The sequence below is a fragment of the Apaloderma vittatum genome, unplaced genomic scaffold, assembly GCF_000703405.1.
Source record: "Apaloderma vittatum isolate BGI_N311 unplaced genomic scaffold, ASM70340v1 scaffold2434, whole genome shotgun sequence".
NCBI lineage: Eukaryota > Metazoa > Chordata > Aves > Trogoniformes > Trogonidae > Apaloderma > Apaloderma vittatum.
In genome coordinates this window covers 268,717-281,116 of record NW_009713087.1, presented here as the reverse complement: position 1 = coordinate 281,116, position 12,400 = coordinate 268,717, and the positions used below count along the sequence as shown (strand labels likewise).

At 42.3% G+C, this 12,400-nt stretch overlaps 1 protein-coding gene across 1 annotated transcript; it reads left to right on the top strand.

Annotated features, from left to right (window-relative positions):
- The first annotated feature begins 585 nt into the window (after positions 1-585).
- IDS (iduronate 2-sulfatase) lies at positions 586-7,675 on the top strand. Its single transcript, XM_009868225.1, has 8 exons — positions 586-717; positions 1,309-1,486; positions 2,036-2,124; positions 2,929-3,129; positions 3,747-3,917; positions 4,577-4,703; positions 6,198-6,371; positions 7,080-7,675. The coding sequence occupies exons 1-8, from the start codon at positions 586-588 to the stop codon at positions 7,580-7,582; spliced, it is 1,575 nt and encodes a 524-aa protein (XP_009866527.1). The 3' UTR covers positions 7,583-7,675.
- The last annotated feature ends 4,725 nt before the right edge of the window (positions 7,676-12,400 follow it).

Sequence of the window (12,400 nt, the reverse complement as noted above, 5' to 3'; positions counted from 1 at the left end):
TCCGGACACTTCAGCAGATCGGCCCCGGCTGCGTGAGCCTCGAGAGGGCGCCTTTAAAAGTACAAATGCAAATAATTGTAACAGTATATACTTAGTTTTGGTTTGTTTTTCCTGTGTGGAGCAGGTATTATATTGCACAACAGTGATTATGTGGCCTAAGTTTTAGCTGTGGCTTCACACCCCCCTCCGATCCGGCCGTAGGAAGAGCGATAGAAGGCGGCGTTCTCCCAGCCCTGCACCGCCACAAAATCACTGAGGCTAGAAAAGACCTCTGAGATCGTCAGGTCCAGCCACCAACTCCGGAGAGTTCCCTGGGAGGAAGCAGGGAGCTGGGAAGGGAAGGGAAGGGAAGGGAGAGCCCCCGCAGTTCTGTGCGGACCAGATAAGAATTCCTACCTGTTGGAGGGATTAATCCCAGCATTTGTGTTTCCTCATAAAGATAATTAGATGGTCTTGCTGATTTTATTTATTTTAGTCCTTAAGTGTACTTAAGGGCTAAAAACAGTTAAAGAAATCTGCATTAACTAGCCTCCTCTTACTGGAGCTCAAGTTAACATATTCCTGTTCTGTTTCTTCCCAGCTGGCATGAATGTCCTGTTCATAGTTGTGGATGATCTCCGTCCTGTTTTGGGCTGTTACGGAGATAAGCTTGTGAAATCTCCAAACATTGATCAACTTGCTTCTCAAAGTGTTGTGTTCAGCGATGCGTATGCACAGGTGAGATAATTAGCTGAAGAAAGGGCAAAAGAAATACTGGTTTTATCACAGCAGGTGTCAGCCAGGCCATTGAAAAAAGCAAGTGTTTATCAGCCTGAGTGTTTTCAGTAGAAAATAAATGGTTGGGCTGGACTGTACTGTAGGAACCTATCTTTACTAAGGTGAGAAAAATGAAAACAGGGTGTTTGAATGATATTTGTGTAGTCCTTGGAGCCTTTGGGCTTTCATCAGTACAGTCCATCTGCTACTTCTTAATTCTGTGTGTGAGCTACTAGATTCCAAAAGTGCCGTCTTTAAGGTAACCTGAAGGGGGTTTTTGTTTGTTCTTTTTTTTCGGTGCTACTAGCTGCATAACCAACTCTTTTAATGCTTAGGAATTAGTTATTTGAGGGGAGATTATAGATAGAAAAAATGCGTATCTTGCTAAAAGCTTGCAGTTAGGAATTGATAATAAGTGTGCTGTTGATATGAAGCACTAACTGCAGTTCCTGAGCCTTTGGATGTTTTTCCCAGCTACACCTAAGTCAGTTCTTCTGTGTGTTTTACTTTTTGTTCTGGATCAATTCTCTTTTTGCCTGGCTCTCTCCGCAGCAAGCTGTGTGTGCTCCCAGTAGAGTGTCATTTCTTACTGGACGCAGACCTGATACTACCCGGCTGTATGATTTCTACTCCTACTGGAGGGTACATGCAGGAAACTATTCCACGATGCCCCAGTATTTCAAGGAGAATGGCTACGTGACGCTATCTGTGGGGAAAGTTTTTCATCCTGGTATGGTGTATATACACGTGTTTCATGATAGGTTGTCTGTCTGGATCAGGAGGGATGGAATATACAAGTAATGCTGCCAATTAAGTAGGGAAATTAGTTTACTAGTTAAAAAGCAATAATACTACTGAGTTGAAAAATACTGTAATTCTGTCCCTGGTTTTGGTAGTTCTTTACTCCACAACTAAACTTGTGTGAATATGTGAACTTCCATTTGATAGCAGAGCTAAATAAGGACGATCATGAAGATCTGAGGGTTTTTGGTGGTGACGTTTTGTTGGGTTTTTTTGCTGTTGCATCAAGTAAGGTTCTTAGAGGCATGAGTCTCCCTTACCAGTAAAAGGTGTAGTTCAGGGAAAAATGGCTGTCTTAAATTTTTTTTACTTTTATTTCTTGTTTGTCTTTTTCTCTCTTGTCAAAGATAGTTTGAAGTGTTTCTTCACTTAGCATATTTTAAAAAAAAAACAACCCTGAAAACAAGTTAAACTTGTTTTGAGCTCTTCCCAGTTCAGTGAACTATTAAAGCGTTTCTAATGTCTTTAACCTTTTCAGGGGTTTCATCCAATTACAGTGATGACTATCCGTACAGTTGGTCCATTCCACCCTTTCATCCTTCAGCTGAGAAGTACGAAAACGATAAGGTAAGCGTGATTTGTGGAGCCCTAACACTATCATCTGATCCAGTTTACTAGAATGTTTTTTACTCTAAAGTGTGGCCGAAAGGAGTCTGTTTTATGTTTGTGCAAATGTTGCAATAGCACCACGTGCTGGAGTCTGTGCACTGCAAAGCTACTGCAAAGCTCCAGCCATGTGGCTACAGCCAGTCTTGGTAATGCTCTTGCATTTGCTACTGAAAAAGTCTGATTTTAACGACAACAGTGTTTGCACCCATGACGTAATTTTCTTTATGTTCATTTAGCAGCTTTCTGAACACCCTGCTGAGGCTACTTTTTCTTGGCAATTGTTTAGACTAATTCATTTTTCTTCACTGATTATACATCTGCCATTGCTGACATTGCTCAGGACCTGTCAGTAGTTTCCAGGCAGCTTTCTATGAACTCTTGGGATCAGAAGGAGTAAAAATGTATGTATATAGTGTAACTGAATTCTGCCTTTTTGCCAATAGGTCAGGGATTCTGTTCATCACAGAAGCTGTGTGTTTTCCCATATGACTATGTTGAATCTTTTGCCCAGCTTTAGAGAGGATTCTGCTTTTCCATAAGATTGGAAGTTGCATTCCATAACTCCTGAAGCTGTCTGCTCAGTCATCAGTGTAGTGTGCACCTTTAGTGTTCATAGACATTGTGAAATTCTCTTCTGTATCCAGTCTGCAGCCTTTTATTGGTAGAAAGACTGAGAAACAAATCGGTTTGAAAGTTATGAAACGGAGGATTTCTTCCTTTCCTTTTTTTGTGTGTTTTTTTTTGTTTGTTTGCTTCTTAAAGACTTGTAGGGGAAAAGATGGAAAACTTTATGCTAACTTGGTGTGCCCGGTGAACGTGACAGAAATGCCCGGTGGTACTCTGCCTGATATCCAGAGCACTGAAGAGGCCATACGCTTACTGAATGTTATGAAAACCAACAAGCAAAAATTCTTCCTGGCTGTCGGTTACCACAAACCACATATCCCACTGAGGTACCCGCAGGTGAGGAAACTGGAGCCTGCAGGGATAGGAACTTAGACAAGCGTTCCTTTTGCTTTTTGAAGCTGTTGCCACAAATGCTTTATTGCTGTTGTTACTGGCAAGCAAGCCAAAAGCCAGCCTTGATTTGGTGTAACTTCAGCAGTCACCTGTGTTGCATTTCAGAGTGTTTAATGAGAGAAAGTTGTGACCAGTAAGCCAAAAGCTGGGGCTTCCACCGCTGTACGAGTGACTGCTAGTGCGTGGAAATAGTGTTCAGCTTGATGGAGTGTGGCAGAATGAGGCCTTACAGGAACTTGTACTCCATTCCCTGTTTGAGTTGGTGGCAAAACTCCTGCTCGTTTCAGAGGAAGTGATATTCGACCTTTTCTTTCAGTGTTGCTTTGAGATACAGGAGGCTGCTTTTGGGTACTTACTGTCTCAGTATTTTTCAGGAGTGGGTTGGGGCTGACTAGCATAGTACTGCTGCCTTTTACACTCTGGGGAAGGGTGGTGAAGCCTTGTAAACTGTGAGAATGTTAGAGGGTCATGCAAAGAGAAATGGTTGCTGCTGTACCACACTGAGTTTACAGTAGACCTTTGATGCAAGGGCAGTCTTTATTTGTGTTTGTGTTGTGAAGGAATTTCTCAAGTTGTACCCCCTGGAAAACATCACATTAGCCCCAGATCCCTGGGTGCCTGAGAAACTACCTCCCGTGGCGTACAACCCCTGGATGGATATCAGACAGAGGGACGATGTGGCAGCATTAAACGTTAGCTTCCCTTACGGACCACTTCCAGATGACTTCCAGGTAAGTTGTCTGTACAGTGCACTGAAGTCAAATTGCCTTAACTTGTTCAAATGCAAGGAAAGAGTCAGCTGCTCTTAGATGTTCCCAGGTATTCAGCAGCTGGCAGTTTGCAGATGTGATGAGTTCCCTGCCTTACATACCGTCACCCCAGCTTTGTAGGCCAACCTTCACTGTAAGTGCAGCCAGGCTAGTGGGACCAGGGAGGAAGAGGTCGGCCCTCAGCCAGCAATGGTAGCATGTGCTCCTGGTTCATGGTGTCCCAATGTTGTATTTGTTTTCATTATCTGAGTATGTTCATCTCTTTGAAGCCAGCACTCTTCGTATCTTCTTTGACAAGATTCTCCTTGACTTACTGGTGCTTATGCCAAAATACATAACGTGCACTGGGCCAGACCCTGAGAGAAGCAGGACTGACTGGTTTGCAGCATCTTGCTTGGAAGAACTTCTGGAAGATAGATCAAATTTTCTAAGTGCCCTCTTCTTGGTTACATTTCCTGGGATGTTGATCAGGCTACAGACCCTTAAAAACTAAAGCTTTACAAGTAAAATCCTTTAGTTCCTTTGCTTACACAGCCACCTGCTGGTTTTCCTGTGTGTGTGTGTCTGGGGAAAAACTAACTTTTTTTTCCACCCCTCTCCCTTGCGTTCTCAACTTGCAGCGGCAGATTCGTCAGAGCTATTATGCAGCAGTTTCTTACCTGGACACACAAGTTGGCCTGCTCTTGAATGCTTTGGATGATGTAGGACTCTCAAATAGCACAATAGTAGTTTTTACTGGTGATCACGGTAAGCACTTGGATCTTTCTCCATCTTGTTGTTAATAACTTAATCGTGCAACTCGCTGCTGTCATATTAATCAAATGTGTGTTTAAACAATGTACAGCAGAGCTACCGTGCCTTGTTTATCTGGTTAGTCTGTGTCTAGGCCCTCACTTTAATCAGGTTAGGGGTTTGCTAGTGAGAGGTGAGGCTGTCTGCCCGGATGCTGGGCTGAGCTTGCTGTATTCCCACCTCCTATTCAAGGACTGACTCTTGCTGGGGTCAGTGCTGTGAAGGAATAGTGACTGCTCCTCCCCCTCAGAGTTTGTAGGGAGCCATCTGGTACAGTGGGTGACAGGCTTTCCTCATTAACTGCTGAAGTGTGTTTTCTTGCAACTGTCTTTGCTGCTTACAGAGCATCTAAACTGATAGCAGTATGGCTCTCCCCTCATAATTGAGGTCTTGCATGCTCTGGATCCTGGTGGTAAAAAGAGATGAATTTGAGTTATAGGACAAATACTTAAGGCATGTAATGTTTCAATACTTTAATATTAAAATAACCCCCCATGATCCCTTAAATTGGGGGATGGCTTAGCTGACTTAAAACATTTAGGATATGGCTTAACTAAATCAATTTAAAATCATGTATTCAGTTAATTTGGGTTGATTTCTGTGAGTATGTATGCATAAAAAGCCTGTATGCGTTCTAGAGCAGTGGGATTAATACTTCTGGCACTAAAGTGACTCTAGATATTCCTTCTGACTTGCTGCTTTGACTTGGACTTTCTGTTGTTAACTGAATTTGTCTTTTCCATGTTGTGATTAGGTATAAACAGTTGATGTTCCCAGTACCCTGGCTGGGAAAGTGATCCAAAAAAATCACGTGTTAAATTGCTTCATAGAGCTGCTTTGTCTTCCCCCAAAGTGAAGTTGGCAATAAATCTACCTGGAAGGAAGTTATGTTGGCATCTCTTCCAAGAGGAAGAGGAGAGCTAAAGAGTTTTGATCTCTATTGCTTCCTCAGGGGTGACATCCTGGTACAGCAGTCTGGTGTAGAAAGCGGCCTTGGCTCCAAGAGGTGTTCAGTTATAGTGTTAACAGGAGTATTGGAGAGCTGGCAGCTGCCCAAAACTTAAATGAGTATTTTGTTGAATTGTTCTGGAGATTATTGCAGGCACTGGGATGCACCTCACTTTCCCTCTTCTCCTGTTTAAATGCTGATTCCTAATTCTAGAAATTAGGGGGAATTCTAGGGGATCTAGTTCTAGGGGAAATAAGGAAAGGCATAAATGTTTCCTTATTAAAAGAGCATGAAGTTGCAATATTTAGGTGGCCCTTAAAATAGATTTCATGTTAGAGAAAAAAATTGTTGTATTTAAATACAGATTGTTATTTGTCTTTTAATAAAACCTTGGTAACAGACTAGTGGCCTGAACAGCCAGAGTCAATTTACAGTGAGAAGGAAATGACTACTAGATTTTAACCCAGTATCTGGTCTGAATTGTGTTCTTCGTTATCTAGGATGGTCCCTGGGAGAACACGGTGAATGGGCAAAATACAGCAATTTTGATGTTGCTACCCGTGTGCCGCTGATGTTTTACGTACCAGGAATGACAACGTCCTCTGTTAGTCAAGGAGCGAGGGTCTTCCCCTACCTTGACCCTTTTAGCCATGTTTTAGGCTTGGTACCTCAAGGTAAATTTCCAGCATCTCGTTTTTGTTTGCAGTGGATACATGTAAAGGAGAGATGGTGATGTAAGATAATGCTTTGCTTACAGGCAGCTTGAGTCGGTGTCATTAACTGGACTTCTTGTACTGATGAGGAACAAGGTGATGAAGGGAATCCTTGGCCACAAACTTTTGCTTTGATTAGATCTGCTTTAGCGGAAACAGCTAGATGTCTGCATTAACACAGCAGGCGATTTATTTTTGTGTGGTGTAGATGCCTAAGAGGATACTTGACCTACCTTTTGTAGTGGTGGCTGCTGTCTTTCCAACAGTGATTAATAAACATTCTCTGTTTAGCATTTATACTTAGAACAGTGGCGTTGGAAACTGCTTTGATAGAGGCACTCACGTGTTAAATTATTGCCACTGGAATTTACTTTGTCTTTCTGAAGAGTTCTTTTCCAGATAATGAATATTACTGTCCCAAAAGCTGCACATTTGAGAAACACAAGTGCAAAAATTTTCTTGCTAAAAATCCATCATAAATGCAGAGACCGGCATCTTCAGCGCTAACTGCCACACCTTAATTGCCTTGATTTTCTTACCCACAAATCCAGTACAAAGCACTTTCAACAGAACACCAACTTTTAATTATCAGAGTAAGCTTCTAAAGATTTCTTCCAGTGTCTGTCAAACCATTGTGTTCCTTAACTTGTATTTTGATATTTCCTCTAGGGCGAAGCAAAAAAGTGGTTGAGCTTGTGTCCCTGTTTTCAACACTTGCTGAACTTGCTGGCCTGCAAGTTCCTCCTGTGTGCCCAGAGACTTCATTTCATGTTGCGCTCTGCACTGAGGGCACAAGCATAGTCCGATATTTTAATGCCTCGGAAGAGAAGGTGGAGGAAGAGAAGCATGAGTGTGATGACTCTTACAGGTGTTTTAATGAAGAACCTGTTGCTTTCAGCCAATATCCCCGGCCTGCAGACACTCCTCAGTGGAACTCTGACAAGCCAAAGCTTAAAGACATCAGAGTCATGGGTTATTCCATGCGTACAATTTATTACAGGTATACCGTATGGGTTCGCTTTAATCCTAACAACTTCACTGCTGATTTTGAGGATGTCCATGCAGGAGAGTTGTACGTGGTGAAGACTGATCCAAACCAGGATCATAACATCTATAATAATACCTCACACGGTTATTTTTTCAAAAAAATTGTTGGCTTCCTGAAGCACTAGGGTTCCAAAACTTCTCTCTGTGTGTTCTTGCAGCCAAAGTAATGCTTCTTTCTTTTCTGTACAGAAACACTTAGACTGAATTAAAATCCTCTTTTACAGCCCTTATTACACTCAGTGAACTTTGTGTTTTCAAAGCACAAGCTTCCAACACTTCTGAAAAGGGCACATGATGTGCGCAGGCCCATCAGATGAAACGTCTCTGTGCACTTCTGTAATGACTAAAGAATTAAAATGATTATCTGTGCTGAAATTGGTGGTGTGAAAGGTGGAAAAAGAGAAACCTCTGTGTCAGAAAGGCTGTGCGGAGCCTGCATTTCACTAAACAGGTCCTGGCTGCTTTACCTGGAGTCTTGGGCCTGGAGTGATCAAGGAGACATCTGGCAGTAGTAGAGGACTGAGGTGTCTGCTGTTATCAACCTTACCTCTGACTAGAGCTGGAAGAGGAACTTCGGGTGTTTAATTCAAAATTTAATTATTTTAAATAATTAATAATTTGGAGATTCATGCTGCTTATCTTACAGAAGAGGATCTGAATTTTTAATTAATGCATATGAAGTAAGTGCTTCCATCACTGAAACGCTAAACAAGGCTCAGGGCTTAAGGTAACACCAGCGCGCTCTTGCTGCAAGCTGGGCCAGGACTGGTGCGAAGGTTCTACTTGTATTCTTGGGAACAGAATTAAGACTCAAAATGGAGTCAAGTGCTTAAGAGCTTTATTTGCCTGATAACCAGTATATGAGTGCAAAAGAGAGAAAAAGAGGAAGGAAAACAAAATAAGTTAGTGGTTATAGCTACCACCACGAAGCTGAGGAGCTCTGTCTGCAAAGAAAAGATGATGGAAGAACCGAGGTTGAGCTGGAGAAGAGTCGGGCTGGGAGGAAGACAAGAAGAGCCAAGAACAGTAGAGGAAAACCAGCATGAAGTAGTCCTTTCTTCCAGTTTTATTGTGTCATCTCAAGACATATTTATGCTTCTTCTGAGATTTCTTTGCATATTCCATGAGCTGATTTGCTTAACTCCACCTCCCTCCAGCGATGGTACCCACACCCAATACTGTCACTGGAGGGTCTGGAGAAGTAGGCCCCGGGTCTGGGCGCATGCGTGGAGGCTAGCTTGAGTTTCTTTAGATTCAGTTTTCCAGAACTCGCTTCATGCTCAGGTCTGTACAGTGACAGGAAACCTTTAGCAGTTGCTCCATTGTAATGCCTGTGGTTTCTTCATTGGTTTCGTTTCGGCAATTTTGAGGCAAGAGACCGACACAGTCTCTTACAGCTCTTCTGTGGCTTTTTATGAGGGTTGGTCTAGTGAGGCCACACAGGTGAAGAGGTGGAAACCTTTTAAGTGTTGTAGCTTGCTAGCTGCTGAACTGCTCAACGTACTTGAGGATTATCAAGTCCAGTGACAGAAACTTGAATATTTGCATTTAGGTGTTAATTGGGGCCTGAAAGTCTTGGTTTCGGATTAGGATAACTAAAAGCCTCCCATGCAGTTTTAAGTTTTTGGTGTGGTGTTAGAAGCACAGGATGTGGTGCACTATTTGTCCTAAGCTATGCTGTTAAGTAAATTTCCATATGGCCAAATGGGAGCCTCTGTCTGAGAATAATGTTTTTGCAGTATATTTTATTTATGCTCACAGCCACAAGGTGCACCTTGTGTGACGGCAGTAACTTGTGTTGTGTTCTGTCAGTCTGCTGGATTTTTTCAATTCCATCTTTGTAATAGAGACTCTCGGAATTTTTACTTTAACAGGTAAGAGCTTGTTCAGAAAGTGCTAATTCCTGCCTACCTTCTTCAATGAACTTCTCCAAATCCTACTAAAAGAAGCCAGTCATTACTTGTCTTCCTCAGATAAATTGACTTTAATATCCTAGAGAAGCCACAGACATAACTTTATTTCATTATAAACCATGTGACAGTCTTATTCCTAATTAATGTAGAGCTACCCACTATGAATCTGATTCTCTCTTAGAAGATAGTGGTTATTTAGTGCCTTAAACTCAATTAGAAGAATATATTTCTTTTGAACTTGTCATTTGTTTTACTCAGCCCAAGATGCTTTGTGTTCTGCAGCATTATTATTCCTGATGAAAACATATTTTTCCCTCTTTTATGCATGTATACTTAGATCCTCAGCTGGTGTGAAACACTACATTTGCATGTAGCAGATTCAATGCAGCTACACCAATTTCACACTGGTTGAAGGGGTGTTTTATTGAGAACGGTGCCAGGCAGAGATTTGGAGTCTACAGCTAGAGCTAATTATATCTCTGACACACTTCCCTTCAAAGGTAAATCAAATATTGAGAAAGTTGTTTTGAGGAGGAATATATTGAAGTGTTAAAGATTAATCTAAATCTCTGATGTGGTGCTAGGTCAGTAATACAATGTACCTTTAATATTGATCTGGCAAATGGGTATTATCCTACGCTTGGCTACCTGAGCTTTGTAGCTTTGTGTTTTGTTCTGTTAAAACAGCTGTAAAAAAAAAACACCACAAAACCATAGTTTTTTTGGGGACTTGATTTATCTACATTCTATAATTAGTGGGCCAGTTAACTCAGTGGGTTGAGCGCCGTGCTGGTAACACGCAGGTTCGATTCCTGTTCGGTCCCCATGTGTTGCCTGATCTAGTCGAGAGGTGGCGTCCCTGCCCATGACAGGGAGGTTGGATTAAAATGATCTCTGAGGTCCCTTCCAGCCTAGGCCATTCTATGATTCTGTGATTTTTAAGAATTTGCATGAAAACATTCTTCTACACACCCTGCCTTAAGGCTCCCATAACTTCAGGCAATTTTAATTTTTCAAGTCCCGGTGCTAGGTGATGAGTGTTTTTTCCTTAAGTCGTTTTCTTTATATTGGAAGCAAAAAGCTGCCCTTGACCTTCCATAATCAAAATCCAGTAATCTTTTGGGGAGACATGAAGCAGAATTGTCTCTGACAGCCAGTGTATCAAGTCTGGTATCCACGTGCTCAGGACAAGGACATGCTTGAATAATTGCACAAGTCACTGAGCAGGACTGCCATCCACCTTGCCAGCCCTTGGCTTCTGCCTGCTGCTGAGCTGAGGTGTAACGTTTTTGAGGATGAGTGAGGCATGGCATCAGTAAAAACCAGCTTTTCTTGCAAGTGCTATGTGGGTTAGTTTTGGTTAAGCAAAATGCAAAACCGGTGGAGACAAAGGGAGAAGCCGTGTTTTTCTGAACAAACTAAAATACTGCTTGTGGAGAGCCTGAGCCGTGGGCTTTGCTAGGCTGAGCAGCCTCCACTGAAGAACAAAAGAGCTTAACGGGAGTAATAAAAGTAAAGTGCACTGTGAACAGCGCGCTCTTTAGGGGAAAGAGGATGCAAGGCAAGCATCAGGAAATAAATGAGATGCCAGTGCTGACCCTGTTTCTCAGGATAGCACCAGAACAGCTGGAAGAACAGCATGATGCTGCATCAGCAGGAGTTGTTACCTGTGGTACATGTATGGAGAGATTTCACTGGGGACCCTAGAGTAGCCCATGTAAGCACTTGGCACAAACCAGAGTCAATAAACAGGTCTTTGTTAATAAGCTAATGTACAGGAGTGATTAAGCAATGGAATTAAAATTTTGGTCCCTGAACAGCTGTACATCAGTCAATCATAACTCGTGACATTTTCTACTGTATAGATGTGCAACACCCTAAAATCAAAGTTTCTAAAGCAAAGTAAAAAATAATACTATGTAGAAAGCAGGAGCATTAAGAATTTAAAAAAAATTGAGATGGCTGTGCATTTGGATGTGCTTTGTAACACACTGCTTGAATGTTTCCAGCATGCTGTCTGCGAAGGAAAGATTTGGGTCTGATTTCAGGCATGCTGTGCACACTGGAGTATATGGAAATGCTGTGGCTACACACTGTGCTGTGCAGCAGATTGGAATCCTCCCTTTGGCCTGTGCTCTGTGCTGGCTGGGGGGAAGGGGGTACGTTTTGAATTAATAGCTGTGTGAGTTGCAGATGTTTTTGTGCGGTGAGACAGGCAAAGGCAGCTGAGTGTCCCGGCTATTGGTCAGATGTTAGCTAATTAATCACTGTTGCGTGTTAATTATGTATTAGTGACTTGCTGCTATGTTGTATTGGTCAAGTGGAGTCCCCTGCTGGAACGAGTGTTCCACAGCATGAAGGATGGGATATAGATGTGGTGCTTTGACCAGGGATGTTTCTCAATTCCTGGGTCAAATGTGTATTTTCTCTGATAGGCAGAAATATCACCGTTGGCAAAATGGCCTTAATGCCATGGTCCACACCCAGCTTTTGCAGGGCACTGTGCTCAGCTTATGTTTCAACCCTTTAGGATAGAAAGCCTCAGACTGTATTTGGAGAGTGCCTAGAGGCTGCAGCTGAGGTCTTCTGTTGAATGTGGAATTATTTTTAAATTTTTTTTTTATTCCCTCTAGTGGTCAGTTAGCATTCAAATGTGAAATGCTACATAAAGAATGAAACTACTCTCTTGGTAACTAGGTTTTCAACACTTCACAGTTTTCTAGGCTTCTTGCCCTTCAAATCAGAAACTCCCAGCCAAGTTAAGATGACTCTGTGTCAAAACTTCTTATACCTCTGTGTTTGATGTCCCAGCTAATGAAAATTATCTTCAGATCTGCATAGGTGGATCTTGACTCCAATGTTCTTCTCTGCCTACATGCACAGGTCTCCTTTTAAAGTCTGCGGGAGTTCTACTTATCAAAGAGGATAGACTACCGATGTCAAGATCCACCATACGAAGCAGCAGAAAGAGCCTTTTGCTCTCTGTCTTTAGCACTTGGCTCAATGCTGAGTAGTAGAAGAACGCTTTTA